Consider the following 21,990-nt stretch of genomic DNA (forward strand, 5'->3'; position numbering starts at 1 on the left):
ATGGATTTGTCTCTTCTTCCGCATGTTGACATGCCGGAGCGCTGTGATTGCTGGGCGCACCAGGCATGTGACAAAGCAGAAGAAGAGAAGAAGCCAATCACAGCATTCCGGCATGTCAACATGCGGAAGAAGAATAACCAGTGCTTCAGGGTGAATGTTCCCCTGGCTAGTAAGGTGGAGCAAGTGACTGCTGTATTCACAGCAAGGCGTGCGTCAGCAGTCAGGAAAGGTTCTGCGAGCGCACACGCAACGCTCAGGTTCTGCGAGCGCACACGCAACGCTCAGGTTCTGCGAGCGCACACACGCAACGCTCAGGTTCTGCGAGTGCACACGCAACGCTCAGGTTCTGAGAGCGCACACGCAACGCTCAGGTTCTGCGAGTGCACACGCAACGCTCAGGTTCTGAGAGCGCACACGCAACGCTCAGGTTCTGAGAGCGCACACGCAACGCTCAGGTTCTGAGAGCGCACACGCAACGCTCAGGTTCTGAGAGCGCACACGCAACGCTCAGGTTCTGAGAGCGCACACGCAACGCTCAGGTTCTGCGAGTGCACACGCAACGCTCAGGTTCTGAGAGCGCACACGCAACGCTCAGGTTCTGCGAGCGCACACGCAACGCTCAGGTTCTGAGAGCGCACACGCAACGCTCAGGTTCTGAGAGCGCACACGCAACGCTCAGGTTCTGAGAGCGCACACGCAACGCTCAGGTTCTGAGAGCGCACACGCAACGCTCAGGTTCTGCGAGCGCACACGCAACGCTCAGGTTCTGCGAGCGCACACACGCAACGCTCAGGTTCTGAGAGCGCACACGCAACGCTCAGGTTCTGCGAGTGCACACGCAACGCTCAGGTTCTGAGAGCGCACACGCAACGCTCAGGTTCTAAGAGCGCACACGCAACGCTCAGGTTCTAAGAGCGCACACACTGCGCTCAGGTTCTAAGAGCGCACACACGGTGCTCAGGTTCTAAGAGCGCACACACTGCGCTCAGGTTCTAAGAGCGCACACACGGTGCTCAGGTTCTAAGAGCGCACACGCAACGCTCAGGTTCTGCGAGCGCACACACGGCGCTCAGGTTCTAAGAGTGCACACACGGCGCTCAGGTTCTGCGAGCGCACACACGGCGCTCAGGTTCTAAGAGCGCACACACGGTGCTCAGGTTCTAAGAGCGCACACGCAACGCTCAGGTTCTGCGAGCGCACACACGGCGCTCAGGTTCTAAGAGCGCACACACGGTGCTCAGGTTCTAAGAGCGCACACGCAACGCTCAGGTTCTGCGAGCGCACACACGGCGCTCAGGTTCTAAGAGCGCACACACGGTGCTCAGGTTCTAAGAGCGCACACACTGCGCTCAGGTTCTGCGAGCGCACACACGGCGCTCAGGTTCTAAGAGCGCACACACGGCGCTCAGGTTCTAAGAGCGCACACACTGCACTCAGGTTCTAAGAGCGCACACACGGTGCTCAGGTTCTAAGAGCGCACACGCAACGCTCAGGTTCTGAGAGCGCACACACTGCGCTCAGGTTCTGCGAGCGCACACACGGCGCTCAGGTTCTAAGAGCGCACACACGCAACGCTCAGGTTCTGCGAGCGCACACACGGCGCTCAGGTTCTAAGAGCGCACACACGGTGCTCAGGTTCTAAGAGCGCACACGCAACGCTCAGGTTCTGAGAGCGCACACACTGCGCTCAGGTTCTGCGAGCGCACACACGGCGCTCAGGTTCTAAGAGCGCACACACGCAACGCTCAGGTTCTGCGAGCGCACACACGGCGCTCAGGTTCTAAGAGCGCACACACGGCGCTCAGGTTCTGAGAGCGCACACACGGCACTCAGGTTCTAAGAGCGCACACACGGCGCTCAGGTTCTGAGAGCGCACACACGGCACTCAGGTTCTGCGAGCGCACACACGGCACTCAGGTTCTGAGAGCGCACACACGGCACTCAGGTTCTGCGAGCGCACACACGGCACTCAGGTTCTGCGAGCGCACACACGGCACTCAGGTTCTAAGAGCGCACACACGGTGCTCAGGTTCTGAGAGCGCACACACTGCGCTCAGGTTCTAAGAGTGCACACACGGTGCTCAGGTTCTAAGAGTGCACACACGGTGCTCAGGTTCTGCGAGCGCACACACGGCACTCAGGTTCTAAGAGTGCACACACGGTGCTCAGGTTCTAAGAGCGCACACACGGCACTCAGGTTCTGCGAGCGCACACACGGCACTCAGGTTCTAAGAGCGCACACACTGCACTCAGGTTCTAAGAGCGCACACACGGTGCTCAGGTTCTAAGAGCGCACACGCAACGCTCAGGTTCTGAGAGCGCACACACTGCGCTCAGGTTCTGCGAGCGCACACACGGCGCTCAGGTTCTAAGAGCGCACACACGCAACGCTCAGGTTCTGCGAGCGCACACACGGCGCTCAGGTTCTAAGAGCGCACACACGGTGCTCAGGTTCTAAGAGCGCACACGCAACGCTCAGGTTCTGAGAGCGCACACACTGCGCTCAGGTTCTGCGAGCGCACACACGGCGCTCAGGTTCTAAGAGCGCACACACGCAACGCTCAGGTTCTGCGAGCGCACACACGGCGCTCAGGTTCTAAGAGCGCACACACGGCGCTCAGGTTCTGAGAGCGCACACACGGCACTCAGGTTCTAAGAGCGCACACACGGCGCTCAGGTTCTGAGAGCGCACACACGGCACTCAGGTTCTGCGAGCGCACACACGGCACTCAGGTTCTGAGAGCGCACACACGGCACTCAGGTTCTGCGAGCGCACACACGGCACTCAGGTTCTGCGAGCGCACACACGGCACTCAGGTTCTAAGAGCGCACACACGGTGCTCAGGTTCTGAGAGCGCACACACTGCGCTCAGGTTCTAAGAGTGCACACACGGTGCTCAGGTTCTAAGAGTGCACACACGGTGCTCAGGTTCTGCGAGCGCACACACGGCACTCAGGTTCTAAGAGTGCACACACGGTGCTCAGGTTCTAAGAGCGCACACACGGCACTCAGGTTCTGCGAGCGCACACACGGCACTCAGGTTCTGCGAGCGCACACACGGCACTCAGGCAGGCGGTGTGTCCCGGGCCTGAGGCTCAAAGCGGTTAGAAGACACGTTTGAAGCTTTTCCAAACACAACATGTCTGTCGCGATGCCAGCCGAGGCATTTTATATCCCCTGTTCAACCATACCATATTGTCAATAAGTGTTTAGTTTAAGTTATTTAAGTTTAGTTTATATTTTACCCAGGGACAGTGCACATTAATGAACATCTTCAGTTTCCACATCAATGTAAATGTGCCAGAATTAGCTAATGAGCTAGTTTCCATCTGCACATACAGTGTAATATAATACATATACACGTGAGTAATATAATACATACAGTGTAATATAATACATATACACGTGAGTAATATAATACATACAGTGTAATATAATACATATACACGTGAGTAATATAATACATACAGTGTAATGTAATAAATAACACATGAATAATATAATACATAACACATGAGTAACATAATACATACACAGTGTAACATAATACATACACAGTGTAATATAATACATACACAGTGTAATGTAATAAATAACACATGAGTAATATAATACATACAGTGTAATATAATACATAACACATAAGTAATATAATACATACACAGTGTAATATATAATACATACATAGTGTAATATAATAAATAACACATGAGTAACATAATACATACACAGTGTAATATAATACATACACAGTGTAATATAATACATACATAGTGTAATATAATACATACACAGTGTAATATAATACACAGTGTAATATAATACATACACAGTGTAATATAATACATACACAGTGTAATATAATACATACACAGTGTAATATAATACATACACAGTGTAATATAATACATACACAGTGTAATATAATACATACATAGTGTAATATAATACATACACAGTGTAATATAATACACAGTGTAATATAATACATACACAGTGTAATATAATACATACAGTGTAATATAATACATACATAGTGTAATATAATACATACACAGTGTAATATAATACATACACAGTGTAATATAATACATACACAGTGTAATATAATACATACACAGTGTAATATAATACATACACAGTGTAATATAATACATACACAGTGTAATATAATACATACACAGTGTAATATAATACATACACAGTGTAATATAATACATACACAGTGTAATATAATACATACACAGTGTAATATAATACATACACAGTGTAATATAATACATACAGTGTAATATAATACATATACACGTGAGTAATATAATACACACAGTGTAATATAATACATATACACGTGAGTAATATAATACATACAGTGTAATATAATAAATAACACATGAGTAATATAATACATACACAGTGTAATATAATACATATACACATGAGTAATATAATACATATACAGTGTAATGTAATAAATAACACATGAGTAATATAATACATACACAGTGTAATGTAATACATAGTGTAATATAATAAATAACAGACGAATAATATAATACATACAGTGTAATATAATAAATAACACATGAATAATATAATACATAACACATGAGTAACATAATACATACACAGTGTAATATAATACATACACAGTGTAATATAATACATACATAGTGTAATATAATACATACACAGTGTAATATAATAAATAACACATGAGTAACATAATACATACACAGTGTAACATAATACATACACAGTGTAATATAATACATAACACATGAGTAACATAATACATACACAGTGTAACATAATACATACACAGTGTAATATAATACACACACAGTGTAATGTAATAAATAACACATGAGTAATATAATACATACAGTGTAATATAATACATAACACATAAGTAATATAATACATACACAGTGTAATATAATACACACACAGTGTAATGTAATAAATAACACATGAGTAATATAATACATACAGTGTAATATAATACATAACACATAAGTAATATAATACATACACAGTGTAATATATAATACATACATAGTGTAATATAATAAATAACACATGAGTAACATAATACATACACAGTGTAATATAATACATACACAGTGTAATATAATACATACACAGTGTAATATAATACACAGTGTAATATAATACATACACAGTGTAATATAATACATACACAGTGTAATATAATACATACACAGTGTAATATAATACATACATAGTGTAATATAATACATACACAGTGTAATATAATACATACACAGTGTAATATAATACATACATAGTGTAATATAATACATACACAGTGTAATATAATACACAGTGTAATATAATACATACACAGTGTAATATAATACATACACAGTGTAATATAATACATACATAGTGTAATATAATACATACACAGTGTAATATAATACATACACAGTGTAATATAATACATACACAGTGTAATATAATACATACATAGTGTAATATAATAAATAACACATGAGTAACATAATACATACACAGTGTAATATAATACATACACAGTGTAATATAATACATACATAGTGTAATATAATACATACACAGTGTAATATAATAAATAACACATGAGTAACATAATACATACACAGTGTAATATAATACATACACAGTGTAATATAATACATACATAGTGTAATATAATACATACACAGTGTAATATAATACACAGTGTAATATAATACATACACAGTGTAACATAATACATACACAGTGTAATATAATACATACATAGTGTAATATAATACATACACAGTGTAATATAATACATACATAGTGTAATATAATACATACACAGTGTAATATAATACACAGTGTAATATAATACATACACAGTGTAATATAATACATACACAGTGTAATATAATACATACACAGTGTAATATAACCCCACTTTGCGTAATTCACATGAATCTCACAAACAATTTAAAACCAAGCCTGAGTCATCAGAGCTTCCGACGCGGAGGTCACTGTCTTTATGCTACGGAGATATACACGCTTCTAAAGATATCAAGCTTTCTCTGCATATTTTCACACCGCCAACAAAGTAGCCTACTTGATCCAAATGTCTCTAAATAAATTTGGTAGCTGTTATGTCTGCAGGTCTGTCCCTTTAGAATAGCAAGGGAAATTATACAGCCGGACTAGTTAACAATAATTAACACATTTACAAGTCGTATTACATTTAGCAAATAAGGAAACAGATAAAGAACATTTCAAAGCAATAGAAATTGCGAATATCTAATTTTTTTTCTTTTCTTTGTATCCACTTTTTCTCCCATTTTCTATTTTTCTCCCATCCCAATTTCGTATCGTCCAATTCAACCCTCCCCTATCTCGAACGCTGTTTCTTGCCTCCCACAAGCCGGCTGCAATGTGGACGAAGCCATACATAGCACGAGTCCCCTCCGGTACTCGAGGTAGCAGCCGTCGCATCTTTTCACCTGCGCGGCTCGAACTTTCAGCGTCAGGGGTCTGCGCTTTGGAGGGGCACCGCCCCCATCGCTTCTTGGTTCTACTGCACAGGCGCACCAACCGACCTGTAGGAGTCGCTGTCCACAACGTCCGATCCCCACCCCTCAGTTTTCCCTCCCCCTAATACTGCCAATTGTATTAGTACGGACGACCAGCCAAACTGAAAACAATGTGGAGCGCTGGGCTCGAACCCAGCGTCTCCAGCATTGGTGGTGAGTGCCTTGCCCACTGCACCACCTAGCCGCCCTTATCTAATTTTCTTTTACCTAAAAATCCTCTCCGCCGAAATGAGGCCGTTTTGACACCTTATCGTCGAAGGTGTTGTCCCGCCCACGGGAGCTCCGACCTCAGAGGGTTGGTACAGATGTTTCTTGTGTATTGTGTCAGGCTGCATGTCAGTCTTTCTTCTACCCTCATCCCTGACAGCCTGGCATGCATCCCTTCCACACTGTCCCTCATTGAGCAGTGAGGAGCAAGACATGCAGCTCTATTCTGAGTGAGCTGGGTCTTATTGACTCTTGTTTATAATACATAACACATGAGTAATATAATACATACACACAGTGTTGTCTAATACACAACACATGAGTCAAGGTGACTGCTACTGGTGCAGTGGGAGGCAATACTATAGTATCACTCTAAAACCTGTCCTGTAATGTCCCTATTGTTGCTGGAATACACACTGTCCTGTAATGTGCTTATATATTTTATATATGTTTATGAAAATGTATTTTCTCCACCTCCCTCCTATTATTTAGCTCCCCCTGTATATGCTATGCTATGTGATGTATATGAGATGTATATGAGATGTATATGAGATGTATATGTGATGTATATGAGATGTATATGAGATGTATATGTGATGTAATTGAGATGTATATGAGATGTATATGAGATGTATATGAGATGTATATGTGATGTAATTGAGATGTATATGATATGCTATGAGATGTATATGATGAGATGTTGGTGGTGGGGATGGAGAGGAGACCGGAGTCCGAGGACCGCAGCCTCCGGGGGCGGGATGTAGGGATGGAGGAGGTCAGCTAGGTACCGGGGGGCAAGGGAGTGAAGGGATTTGTAGGTGATGAGGAGGATCTTGAAATTGATGCAGGACTTGACTGATAGCCAGTGGAGGTGGATGATATTCACCTGTTGTTTAACACTATGGCGTCCGAGAACGAGTATATACGTGTTTCGAAAAAGAGCGTTGTGGACCAGAGCCACGAGTATATACGTGACGAGTTGTTATTGTTTTATTCCTTATTTTATAACGCTTCTTAGGTACCCGATCCACTAGCAGGATCTTTTCACATATTTGATTTTCGAAACATGCAGTACCGGCCAGACCCGCTTAGGGGCGCCATCGCTCCACTGCAGTATCATTATGTGAATTTAAAAAGAAAATGCAAGTACAGTTCTGTGGGCGGATCATAGTTCCTTGATTCCAAACGAAGCCCCTCCATCTTGGATCAGCTTGCCGAGCGTTTTTTTCAGCGTGGAATAATGGGATTTATGATTAGCCAATGTGCATATTGATCTACCAGAATCCGATGACTGGTGAGGAAATGCTGCCGGCGATCACATGGCCTGACGGTAGGATAATATTACCCCAAATTACAGCTGGATTGGACATTGTTTTATAACGTAACGTTATCGGTCAGTGAAAATGCTATATTGAACGCACACTGTATTGCTAATCAATAATAGTAATCAGCGTTCCCCGCCGCCCCCATTTCATCCATAGATGCTCTGTAATAGTCCGGATGCTACGCAGTTTGTTTTATTTCATTCGTATATATACAGCAGAAATGGCGTTTGATATAACGGCGCCAACGTTTAGCCTTTTTGGTCTCCTGCAGAAAAGCCTAGACGAAAAGTGCGATATACCTTATATTCACGACGCTATAAAATGACAACCAACCGATGGATTTTTTTTTTCTTTAAGCCATTATGAAGGCACGGTTTATGCACTCAAGTGACAATGAGAATGGACAGATAGCAATACTATAAATGATATATAAAGCTCTTAGAAAGTACATCGGTTTGTTTACAATCTGCTGTCCTCTGAGGCCTAAATCGCCGCGCCCCGCCGGTCGCCATAGTGTTAATCACCCGCTGTTTGCCTACAGAGACGTCTGTGAAGAAATACTATGAACACACTACCACACACACACACACACACACACACACACACACACACACACACACACGAGAGCCAAGGCCTCTCTCCACCCACCTTCTTTGGGGTGGAGCGGTTGCCCTGCATGTAGCTCCTGTGCATATCCAGAACCTTCTGGGGTCTGCTGCGCATCCAGGCACTCAGGGTCTCGATGGGGGACCCGTTCACACACCACTCAGTCACGCCAAACTGACGCAGGTGGGCTCGCGCATGGCTGGCCAGAGCCTTACGGTTCTCAAAGTAAAACCCACACAACTCACAGCTGGCGTCTGAAGGAGAGGAGAGGAGAGGAGAGGAGAGGAGAGGAGAGGAGAGGAGAGGAGAGGAGAGGAGAGGAGAGGAGAGGAGAGGAGAGGAGAGGAGAGGAGAGGAGAGAGAGGAGAGGAGAGGAGAGGAGAGGAGAGGAGAGGAGAGGAGAGGAGAGGAGAGGAGAGGAGAGGAGAGGAGAGGAGAGGAGAGGAGAGGAGAGGAGAGGAGGAGAGAGGGGAGTGTGGAGGAGAGGAGAGAGGAAGGGAGGGAAGGGGATGAGAGGAGAGGAGCAGAGAGAAGAGAAGAGAAGAGAGGGGAGGAGCCTTTTGTTATGCACATTTGAGAACAGCTAAACACAAGATGCATTTAGTGCCCTTAACCCTTTCACTACCACACTACAGAAGGTTAACCCTTTACTATCACACTACAGACGGTTAACCGTTAACCCTTTGTCACGTGGCAGTGAAAGGGTTAACCTTCTGTGTTGTCGCAGTGAAAGGGTTAATTAAGGACATCCGTGGCGGTTTGTTGTGAAGGCTGCTGACCCACCTTGGTGTCCTGCTCCAGGCTTGTCAGGAGAAGACTTCCTCTTGAAGGAGAAGTCCTGTGGGAGAGGTGAGAAGGTCTTGAGTTGATGAGACGGCGACTGGGCAGCCTCCACCTGACGGGTGTCCTCCGACAGAGGTCTCTTCCCCAGCTGAGACACCCGGAAAAACTTCCCAGAGGGAGGGGTAGCGGACAGCCCCGCCGGCCCCAGGCCGTGCTTATGGAGCCTGGAGCCCGAGTGCAGCATGTTGATGGGCGATTTGCGAAATTTGGAGGATTGGAAGCCTGAAGCCAGGAAACCCTCCACACCCCCGAGCCCCCCTGTGTCGTCCCAGGTAGGGCTGCTGGCCTCCTGGCTGGACTCCTTCTTCACCCCTTGGCCCGGAGGGGAGGAGGCGCCTATCTTGTGCATGATGTCCCTCAGGGTGTCGATGGGGGAGCCGTTCACAGACCACTCCGTGATGCCCATCTGGCGCAGGTGTGAGCGGGCGTGGCTGGAGAGGCCTTTTCGATTCTCAAAGTACTCCCCGCAGAACTCACAGCGGATGTCCCTGGTCGGTTCCACTTCATGGGCCATGGCTAAAGAGAGGGACAAGAAGAGAGACGAGAAGGACATTTTAAAACTAGGGCTGTCAGTTTATCGCGTTAATTAGATAAATTAATTACACAGCAAATTATCGCGTTATGAAAATTAACTAAAAATTTATTACAAAAAAAGAAGAAATTTTTTTTTATCTAATTCATTCCATAAGAATGTAGAATACACATTTACAGACTTTTTTTTAATATGGTCTATGAATCTATGAATGTCAGGGAATGTATTCCCAGTGTCAGAAATACTGTGGGCTATAGATCCACAAAGAATGGATTGCACGGTGCAAGTTGCACCCTTACTTACAATTCATTATGAATTGAAAATGGGGGACCCTGATGTAAACAAGACGAAAGTCTTTCTCTGATCTGCATCCCCTTAACAATTGTGTGTATTGAGCCGTACTGTATTATACCCATTCTGCAATCTGTTAATAACATTTTCATTCAATCAATCAATCTGCGCGGTGATTGATTGAATGAAAATTTTATTTTGAGTAAATTGTAATGAACCAAATGAGAATATCAATACATTTTTTTTATTATCTTTGACTGTGAATAACACCATGCTCAAATTGACCAGACCTGAAAAATCTAAGCAAATTAATAGATGGAAGATGATTAAACAGAAGGTTTGTAGATACAGTACTGAATTCTGCCATCCGGACACATGCAATTTGAAATATGATTATAGAATACAGAATATCAGGCATAAAATGGTTATGCGATTCAAATGCGATTAATTAGATTAATTCATTACAAATCCTGTAATTAATTAGATAAAAAATGTTAATCGCCTGACAGCACTATTTAAAACATAAAAAGGGATTTATTTTTTTCTCTTTTCTTTGATTCCAATTGAATTTACCAACAAAAGATGACCTCTGCGACTTAGATTAGATGTTCCATGAATACGTTTATATATAAACTCGTAAATAACTCATTGGAGACTTTGCATCTAAGTCTCGCTGAGATGATGTTATGGACTAACCCAAGTTGAGGGGGAACAGATTGTCCGAGCCGCTCCAGCTGTAGTTGAGGAGCTCAGAGTTGAACCCCCCGGACCCCCCCGCGGCGCTGGGCATGGTGACCTCCAGCTGCACCGGCTCTGGCTTCAGCTTGAGGATCAGCGAGGCAGAGGAAGACGCCGGGGCCAGGCTCAGCTTACACACCGTGCTCTGGGGACTCGAGGGCCGGGCGAAGGCAAAGGGAAGACGGCCCAGGAGAGAAGAGGAGGAGGAAGACAGAGGGGAGCGAGGAGGTCCCGGGGAGGACGGAGGTGGGGTCTTGAGGGGTTTCAGAGGCAGGGCACAGGGAAGACCTCGTCGCGTGATGATCTCCCTCAGGGTGTCGATCGGGGAGCCATTCACAGACCACTCCGTGATGCCCATCTGGCGCAGGTGCGAGCGGGCGTGGCTGGAGAGGCCTTTGCGGTTCTCAAAGTACTCGCCGCAGAACTCACAGCCGATCTCCTTCAGAGGTTCGTCTGTATAAGGAGAGAAGATAAATTGATTTGAAGGGTCAAATGTAAACCCTACGACAGTGGTTCTCAACGAGGGGTCCAGGGACAACTGGGAATCGGTTTATCCCTTTCACTACCACACTACAGAAGGTTAACCTTTCACTACCACACTTACTGTCTGTAGTGTGGTAGTGAAAGGTTAACCTTCTGTAGTGTGGTAGTGAAAGGGTTAACCCTTTGTCATGTGGCAGTGAAAGGGTTAACCTTCTGTATTGTCGCAGTGAAAGGGTTAACCATTTGGTAGTGTACTGTGGCAGTGAAATGGTTAAAGGTGATATAGATAACATTCAGCCACTAGATGTCGCACTAGAGCACCAGCATGTCATTTATCCAATCAAGGCCATTCCACATGGGAACATGGGAAGTGAGGGGGATACATGCATGCAACATGTAAACAACAACATTAATTTTGGACCCGCCAAAATGTTTTAAATTATAAATTCATTAATGGATGAATATAATTTTTTGGGGGAAAGCAATACTTTTATTCTGAACCTTTATAAAAGCTTTTTTTTCACGATTACTATACATACAACTTTTAGCACCTTTAACTTCACGATTTGATTCACTAGAAGTTAGCCCAATGAGAGGATATATAAGAGTGAAATAGGTTTCACACACTCCTGTTATCTCCACAACAACAGTTATGGAATTCTAGATTAACTCGTATCTAGCAACAAATATATTCACAAATGGGGGTCCCAGAGACTAAATCTTCTCCAACGGGGGTCCACAGCCTAATGTGTATCAATGTGGGGGTCCACATCCTAATGTATATCAATGTGGGGGCCACAGCCTAATGTATATCAATGTGGGGGTCCACAGCCTAATGTGTATCAATGTGGGGGTCCACATCCTAATGTATATCAATGTGGGGGCCACAGCCTAATGTGTATCAATGTGGGGGTCCACATCCTAATGTATATCAATGTGGGGTCCACATCCTAATGTATATCAATGTGGGGGCCACAGCCTAATGTGTATCAATGTGGGGGCCACAGCCTAATGTGTATCAATGTGGGGGCCACAGCCTAATGTGTATCAATGTGGGGGTCCACAGCCTAATGTATATCAATGTGGGGGTCCACAGCCTAATGTGTATCAATGTGGGGGTCCACAGCCTAATGTGTATCAATGTGGGGGCCACAGCCTAATGTATATCAATGTGGGGGCCACAGCCTAATGTGTATCAATGTGGGGGTCCACAGCCTAATGCGTATCAATGTGGGGGCCACAGCCTAATGTGTATCAATGTGGGGTCCACAGCCTAATGTATATCAATGTGGGGGCCACAGCCTAATGTGTATCAATGTGGGGGTCCACAGCCTAATGCGTATCAATGTGGGGGCCACAGCCTAATGTATATCAATGTGGGGGCCACAGCCTAATGTATATCAATGTGGGGGTCCACAGCCTAATGTGTATCAATGTGGGGGTCCACAGCCTAATGTATATCAGTGTGGGGGCCACAGCCTAATGTGTATCAATGTGGGGGTCCACAGCCTAATGTATATCAGTGTGGGGGTCCACAGCCTAATGTGTATCAGTGTGGGGGTCCACAGCCTAATGTGTATCAATGTGGGGGTCCACAGCCTAATGTATATCAGTGTGGGGGCCACAGCCTAATGTATATCAGTGTGGGGGTCCACATCCTAATGCGTATCAGTGTGGGGTCCACAGCCTAATGTATATAAATGTGGGGGTCCACAGCCTAATGTGTATCAATGTGGGGGTCTACAGCCTAATGTATATCAATGTGGGGGCCACAGCCTAATGTGTATCAGTGTGGGGGGCCACAGCCTAATGTGTATCAGTGTGGGGGTCCACATCCTAATGTGTATCAGTGTGGGGTCCACAGCCTAATGTGTATCAGTGTGGGGGCCACAGCCTAATGTGTATCAGTGTGGGGGCCACAGCCTAATGTGTATCAGTGTGGGGGTCCACAGCCTAATGTGTATCAGTGTGGGGTCCACAGCCTAATGTGTATCAGTGTGGGGGTCACAGCCTAATGTGTATCAGTGTGGGGGCCACAGCCTAATGTGTATCAGTGTGGGGTCCACAGCCTAATGTGTATCAGTGTGGGGGTCCACAGCCTAATGTATATCAGTGTGGGGGCCACAGCCTAATGTGTATCAATGTGGGGGTCCACAGCCTAATGTATATCAGTGTGGGGGTCCACATCCTAATGTATATCAATGTGGGGGTCCACAGCCTAATGTGTATCAGTGTGAGGGCCACAGCCTAATGTATATCAATGTGGGGGTCCACAGCCTAATGTGTATCAGTGTGGGGGTCCTGGACGTGGTGGAGCACTCACTGTGTGGCAGGGCCATGAGTTCTCCGCTGCTCAGACGGAAAACCTGCATAGAGGAAGCCTTGGAGCGCTTGGCGGGCGGACCCAGCAGACGCGCGACGGAGGAAGAGGTAGCTTTGGACGCGGGCCCACCTCCCAGCGTGGCCACCTTGTAGAGGAGGTGCGAGGAGGAGGAAGAGGGGATGAAGAGAGAGTGCTTGGCGGGGGACAGTGTGGCCGCCAGGCCCCGGCGCGGTTCCGCGGGAGTCGCGGGCTGCAGCATGCCGCCGGCCTTGTGCTTGAAGTCGTCTGTGTGGATGAGCTGGTTGAGGAGGTCGATGGGAGAACCCTTGGATTCCGAGTACTCCACGCCAAAGTGTCTCAGGTGGGCTCGAGCGTGGCTGGAGAGGCCCTTCCGCGTCTCAAACCAAGCGCCACACAGCTGACAGATAATGTCCTTGTTGGGATCCACCTCTAACGCTGCACAGAGGAGAGAAGGTAAACGGTGCGTTTATATATAAGCCCTTTTATCCAAAGTGCTTTACAATTTTTGTTCCTCACATTCACCCGTTCACTCACACATTCACACACCGATGGCGGAGGCGAACCGTGCAAGGAGCCGACCTGCTCATCGGGAGCAGTTAGGGGCTAAGTGTCTTGCTCAAGGACATGCTGGGAACCAAGGAACCTTCTGACTACCAGACGACCGCTCTACCTCCTGAGCCACTGTCGCCCCTGAAGGAACGGAACTCGTTTTTAAAGTTACACTGTGAAATTCTGGGAGGTACAAGTATATATTTTGTGTGTGATTTCTTTGCCCCGGGGGAACCGGCCAATGTTGGCAGCTGACTGACTCCCCGCTGTTTAAACATGCGTGACTGTCAGTCCAGCTTAACCAAGCTTGCCTCGTCTTGTTTCTTTCACACAATAGATGTATGTATCTGAACCGGTGAGCACCGTGTGCACAGCAGCTGATCCTCCAGGGTTCCAGCGAGATCAGCAATAATACACAGTTCAACATTTAAAGGGGAATTTCGCCCCTTTCTTTTTTTATTAATGTGGATGTCCAATCGATGTTGATGGTGAATGGAGTCCACTGAAGCAGTATATTCCTCAGTGCGTGCTGTAATCAACCGAGACATTCAGAGTTCTCCGGATGGTGGACCCGTGCTGGCAGTGCCTACATGCATGCAAACTTCACCATCCTAGCCTATAGCGTTAGTTATTAGCCTACTTCCAGAACTATTTTATTGCACTGTAAGAAAAAAAACTGATTTTATATGTCTCCACTTTATATGCTCATTTCATGTCTATTCTATTCTACTACTTATTGCACTGCACTATTGCACTATTTTACTCTATTCTATCATACTCTTTTTATTATTGTAGCTGTAACAGACTGTAACAGATGTAACAGACTGTAGGTGTAACAGACTATAGGTGTAACAGACTGTAGGTGTAACAGACTGTAGCTGTAACAGACTGTAGGTGTAACAGACTGTAGCTGTAACAGACTGTAGCTGTAACACAGGCACTTACTGAGGTTGAGAGGGGCGTCGCTTTCCTGTGGCGCCCAGAACGGTTTGGTCGTGGTGAGCGTGGCGCGGGCCGAGAGGTTAGAGGTCACACCCTTCATCCCCCCGGGCCTGTGGTCCGGCGAGCGCAGGGGAGAGGACACGGGGAGGAGGGAGGAGATGGGCGCTTTCCTCACCACCGAGGAGGGGGAGTAGGCTCGCCCCAGGAGGCCCGAGGGAGGCGGGGAGGCACAGGGGGAGCGGGGGGTCGGGGTGGAGGAGGAAGACGGAGGTCGGGCTTTAGCCAGGAACGAGAGGAGGACCGGCTTCTCCTCCAGCTCCATGTCCTCGAAGGGTTCGTCCTTCTGCGGAGCCGCAGGGGAGGGCGGCTTCCTGTCCGAAGGCGGCCGGGGGAGGGCCGGGGGGAACTCGCCGTCCGAGCCGCGCTCCTTGGCGATCTGGTAGAGGAGGTCGATGGGCGCCCCGCTGCTCTCCGACACGCAGATGCCCAGCTGACGCAGGTGCGAGCGGGCGTGGCTCGACAGGCCGCGCCTCGTCTCGAAGCGGGCACCGCACACCTCGCACTTCAGGAGGTCGGGGACTGAAACAGAGCAGAGGACGGCAAGGTGAGGGGAGACCAGGAGGCTGAGAACGGAATCCTTCAGACGAAGATTTTCTAACATAAGTAAGAGTGTTAAAGGAACACGCCCACATTATTGGAAATGCGCTTATGGTCTTCTCTAGAGTCAGACAGGAAGATAGATACCCATTTCCTCTCTGTGTGTTCAGTAGAAAGCTATCCGGCTGCAAGCTAGCCCATAGCTTAGCACAAATGAATGGAAGCGGATACGGACTACTAGCCTAGCTGTTGGGCAAAAACACGAGTTTTAAGCTATAGGCTGATGACAACAGCAGAGAGGGTAGGATATTTTAACTGAATAATACTGTGTACATCATTTTGAAGTGTGTGACTAAATTGTGTTGTGGAAATTGTTTGTAATTAGTTTCACCCAGCTGACAGAAACTGGAGGTGTGGCCTTTGTGCATGTGGCTTTTGTAGTTAAGTGGGCACTTGTGACCGTTTTTTTTTGTTAAATACCAGCTTTTTCTCTGTTGGAATCATTCTGATGACAACAGCAGAGAGGGTAGGATCTTTTAACTGAATAATACTGTGTACATCATTTTGAAGTGTGTGACTAAATTGTGTTGTGGAAATTGTTTGTAATTAGTTTCACCCAGTTGACAGAAACTGGAGGTGTGGCCTTTGTGCATGTGGCTTTTGTAGTTAAGTGGGCACTTGTGACAGTTTCTTTTTTTGTTAAATACCAGCTTTTTCTCTGTTGGAATCATTCTGATGACAACAGCAGAGAGGGTAGGATCTTTTAACTGAATAATACTGTGTACATCATTTTTAAGTGTGTGACTAAATTGTGTTGTGGAAATTGTTTGTAATTAGTTTCACCCAGCTGACAGAAACTGGAGGTGTGGCCTTTTGCTGCAGGTGTCACTCATCAGTAATTAGTGATAGTGATTTAAAGACTTGCTGGCTTAGCGTCAGCGAAGCGTCGAGAAACGAAAGAGGAGGAGTTTTCCTGGAGTTATCCGCCGAGGGATCCACCGATCCACCCAGTGCTATCCACCCAGTGCTAAGTACACCATAATCCTATATTTCCCTCCCACTCTGCTATTTCCCTACTATCTCGCTTCCTCCCTACAACCTTCTCCCTGCCACTATTGACACCACAATGTGCCTCATACCTATATCCACAATCTGCTCCTCCAGAACAGATTCAACCCATCCACGCCAGTTTGCTAGCAACCCGGCTAATCTCTCCTACCCTCCTACAGCCACTAATACACCTGTCACAGTATGGGGAGGCTTATGGAATTGTCAATCAGCAGTCAAGAAAGACTTCATTACTGCCTACGCCCATAGTCAAAATCTGCAGCTCCTGGCTCTAACTGAGACCTGGATAACCCCCAATAACTCATCAACACCTGCAGCATTATCTACAAACTATAACTTCACTCACACACCTCGACCCTCCAGATGGGGTGGAGGCACTGGCCTCATGACATCTCCTTCATGGGCTACAAACCTAACACAACTCCCAGAACTGTCACTCTCCTCCCTCGAATATCACACAGTATCTGTCTCTAATAATAATAATAATAATAATAATAATAGATTGAATTTTAAGAGAGAAGCGCCTTTCTCAGACTCAAGGACACTGTACAAGGAAAGGATGGAAAAAAATAAAAATAAGATCAAATTGAGAATAAATATAATAAAATACATAAAAGATCTGTGTATAGTAACAACAAGAAAAAACAAATAAGATAAGAGATAAAAAATAAAAAGGAGGCAAGTTCTGTCCAATTGGCTGAAGTGGTTGAAATTAACAAACAAACAAACAACAAAACAAAACAACGGAATCTATGGCTTAAAAAAAGTCAGGGGTGGGCTACTTGGGGGCGGGGCCGTGTTGCGTGAAGGCAAGTGTGAATAGGTGGGTTTTTAGCTTGGTTTTGAAGAGGTTGATGGTGTCAGAGCCTCGGATGAGGGGGGAGAGGGAGTTCCACAGTCTGGGGGCAGCTGCAGCGAAAGCTCGGTCTCCCAGTGTGGAACGCCTGGTGCGGGGGATGGTGAGGAGGTCGGAGTTGGAGGATCGGAGGCCACGTGCTGGAGTGTAGGGGTGGAGTAGGTTGGTCAGGTAGGAAGGGGCCAACCCGTGCAGGGATTTGTAGGTGAGGAGGAGGATCTTGTAGGGGATTCGGTAGTTGATGGGGAGCCAGTGGAGTTTTTGCAGGGTGGGGGTGATGTGCTGCCAGGGTTTGGTGCGCGTGAGGACCCTTGCAGCAGAGTTTTGGACGTACTGTAAGCGATCCAGAACCTTCTTGGAGGCACCAAGAAGGATTCCGTTACAGTAGTCGAGGCGGGAAGTGATGAAGGCGTGAATGAGTGTTTCCGCTGAGGTGTCGGAGAGTGAGGGGCGGAGGCGGGAGATGGTTCTGAGGTGGAAGAAGGCGGATCTGGTGACAGACTTGACGTGAGGGTGAAATGAGAGGGTGGAGTCCAGTATTACGCCCAGGTTCCTTACCTCTGTGGAGGGGCAGATGGAGTAGCCATCCACGGAGAGAACAAGGTGGTCTATCTTTTGGAGGAGGGCTGGGGAGGCTACAACTATGAGTTCGGTCTTCTTACTATTGAGTTGAAGGAAATTGGTGGTCATCCATGTTTTTATGTCCTGGAGGCAGGCAGTGAGGGAGGGGGGAGGAAGGGGGGCCGAGGGTTTGGTGTGGAGGTAAAGCTGTGTGTCGTCTGCATAGAAGTGGAAGTGGAGGCCGTGTTTCCTTATGATGTCACCGAGTGGGAGGAGGTAAATCATAAAAAGGAGCGGACCTAGCACCGAACCCTGGGGAACACCCTGTTTAACAAGTGCTGGAGCTGACCTGGAGCCCCCGAGGGAAACATACTGCCACCTGTTGGTGAGGTAGGATGTGAACCAGGACAAGGGGGTACCAGTGATGCCAAGGACACTTTCCAGGCGGTCTAGGAGGATTGAGTGTGAGATGGTGTCGAAGGCAGCTGAGAGGTCCAGGAGGATGAGGATGTTGATGTTGCCAGCATCAGCAGCCATGAGGAGGTCATTTGTCACCTTGATCAGGGCGGTCTCGGTGCTGTGTTTAGCCCTGAACCCAGACTGGAGTGGTTCAAACAGGTCATGGTAGGCCATGTGACTCTGTAGCTGGGCGGCTACTGCGCGCTCGAGGACCTTGCTGAGGAAGGGGAGGTTTGAGATGGGGCGGAAGTTGTTGAGGTTATCGGGGTCCAGACCTGGTTTTTTTAGAATTGGGGTGACTGCTGCCACCTTTAAGTCAGCAGGGACGGAGCCAGTGGACAGGGATGAATTAATGATGTCTACCATGAGAGGGCAGAGGGCAGGCAGGCCAGCCTTCACCAGGGTGGTGGGCATAGGGTCCAGAGAGCAGGTGGAAGATTTAGAGCCCGACACCAGCTTCGTAATGGAGTCGGTGTCCACCAGGGAGAAGGATGAAAAGGAGTGGGTGGGATGGGGCAGAGGGTCATGTTTAGCAACCGGAGGTGTGGGGGACACAGGAGTAGACTGGAGCTGCTGGTAGATGGCGTCGATTTTGTTTTGGAAGAATTCCGTGAATCTGTTGCAGAGATCAGAGGAGGTGGTCTGGAGGGGGTTGTCGGGGGGCTTGAGGAGTTTGGTGATGGTGGAGAAAAGGGCTTTGGAATTCCCTTGGCCTTTGAATATGATATAGGAGTAGAAGGAGGACTTGGTTTGGGTGAGGGCGAGTCTGTAGGAAATGATGTGGTCAGAGTAGGCCTGGGCATGGACAGCGAAGCCTGTTTTCCTGCAGCGCCTCTCCAACTGGCGGCCCTTGGCTTTCATGGAGCGGAGCTCAGGGGTGTACCAGGGGGCGGAGTGTGTAAATGTGACAGTGCGGGTTTTGAGGGGTGCGAGGGAGTCCAGGGTGGCAGCTAAGGCTGTGTTGTAGGTGTTCACCAACTCAGTGGTTGAGAGCAGCTGAGGATCATGAGCGAGGTGGGAGCTCAGGGCGTTGGTGAGGTCAGTGGGGGTGATGTTTTTTGTGTTCCTGTACGTCATGGGGCGCTGTGGGCGGCCAGGGGAGGAGGGGAGAGAAACTGAGAACTTGACGGCAAGATGATCAGCAACGTGGAGGTCCACGCCACTGAGATTGGAGGGAGTGATGGTCTCGGTGGAACACACCAGGTCCAGTATGTGGCCTCTGGTGTGGGTGGGGAAATCTACATGCTGGGTGAGATTGTGGCAGTCAAGGAGGGACAGGAGGTCGTCGGAGGCGGTGATGTTGTCAACGTGAATGTTGAAGTCGCCAAGGAGGAGAATTGAGGAGATGGATGAGCTGACAGAGGTGAGTAGGTCAGATAATTCTGAAATAAACACAGGGGAGGGAGGGGGGGGACGGTAGATCAGGATGACAAGCAGAGGCTGGGGGCCAAGCAGTTTGAAGGCAAGGCATTCAAATGATGTAGCAGGAGGGGTGGGGACAGCCTTAACCTTGAAACAGGTACGATGGAGAACAGCAAGTCCACCACCCCGCTTACCAACACGGGGTTGTTGTAGATATGTGTAGCCTGGTGGGGTGGCCTGGTTGAGTGTTAGGAACTCATTTGGTATCTGCCAAGTCTCGACAAGGCAGGTAAAGTCAAATTTATGGTCCAAGATGATGTCATTGATGTAGTGGGATTTGTTGTTGAGGGACCGAGTGTTGAGGAGAGCAAAACTGGTCATGTGAACAGGGGCAGGAGTGCTGGGAGTGTGTCGTTGTAAGGGCCGGAGTAAGCTAAAATCCACTCCACGTTTTCTAAAATCCTTTGCTAGTATTGCTCTCGCGATACTCCCCATACTATTCTGCAGAGGTCTCGCGGGGTTTCCCGAGCTACTAGCGCCGGCTGTAACAGAGATCTGATGACGCGTCAGATGTGCGACACGGCGATCAGCTGAGCAGATGGATGGGATAGTTGGGTGTCCAAACTGAGAGTAAACAAACTTCCTCTGAGTGCTTCTGTGGATGTAGCGAGGCCGGCGGAGAAGTCCAAGTTGTTTTATGAGTGTGCCGAACGTTGGAAAGTTGTGGTTGTTGAGACTCAGGAGTTGCGGGATGGAGTATTTCAACATACTGGGCGCCGACGCAGTTAGCCAAATGCTAACTGTTAGCCACGGAGAACTGATGTTTGGTGCGGAGAGTTGGAGTGCTAGTAGCCAGACGGACCATAGCATGGCAGGAGGCGAATGGAAGTCCGGGGGAGGAACAGGAGAGCTGAGACTCCAGATGGAACACAGGAGGATCGGGTCGTCGGGAGGGAGAGGGACCGACCGGCAGGCGGCTGGTGATCGGTAGCCGTCAGATCAGTCGAAAACCGTGCACAAAAGTAAATCCCAAGGTAAGACGCTTTGAAGCAATCTAACGTTTAGTCATGTAACTTTGTCTAAAAGAAAGCTAGAAAGCAGGTAAACACTTAAAACTAAATAAATCTAACGTTTAGTCGTGTAAATTTGTCTAAAAGAAAGCTAAAAAGCAGGTAAAAAGCAGGTAAAAACTTAAAACTTAGAGACGTAGGAGAAGCGGCGAACAGATGAGCGCCAGCGTCCTCTCACTACTCTCATCTCAGGCTTGTGTTCTAATCCTTTCAATCTCACCATTGTTACACTCTATCGCCCTCCAGGTCCCCTCGATCACTTCACAGATGAGCTGGACATGCTTCTAAGCTCCTTACCGGAAGATGGTACCCCTCTCCTTCTATTGGGAGACTTCAACCTGCCTGACTCATCTCAGTCGGTCCCAGTGGTCTCCCTCCTACAACAATTTGACCTGACTCCCACTGCCATGCCTCCCACCCACAAAGCAGGCAACTCCTTGGATCTCATATTTTCCCGTAACTCCAGCATCATTAACACCACGGTAACTCCCCTACATGTATCTGACCATTCCTTCATATCCTCACTAACTCTCATGCTTAACCGAAAGGTCTTCACCCCAACTCAA

At 47.3% G+C, this 21,990-nt stretch overlaps 1 protein-coding gene across 1 annotated transcript in view; it reads right to left on the bottom strand.

Moving 5' to 3' along the window:
- wizb (WIZ zinc finger b) overlaps positions 1 to 21,990 on the bottom strand; it is a 62,139-nt gene that overhangs the window by 20,826 nt on the left and 19,323 nt on the right. Inside the window, 5 exon segments of the mRNA XM_084329208.1 lie at positions 8,772 to 8,983; positions 9,513 to 10,088; positions 11,092 to 11,586; positions 13,940 to 14,395; positions 15,455 to 16,030. Coding sequence (XP_084185334.1) covers positions 8,772 to 8,983; positions 9,513 to 10,088; positions 11,092 to 11,586; positions 13,940 to 14,395; positions 15,455 to 16,030 — 2,315 coding nt within the window.

The sequence above is a fragment of the Notolepis coatsorum genome (assembly GCF_963971535.1).
Source record: "Notolepis coatsorum genome assembly, chromosome: 14".
In the NCBI taxonomy this organism is placed as follows: domain Eukaryota; kingdom Metazoa; phylum Chordata; class Actinopteri; order Aulopiformes; family Paralepididae; genus Notolepis; species Notolepis coatsorum.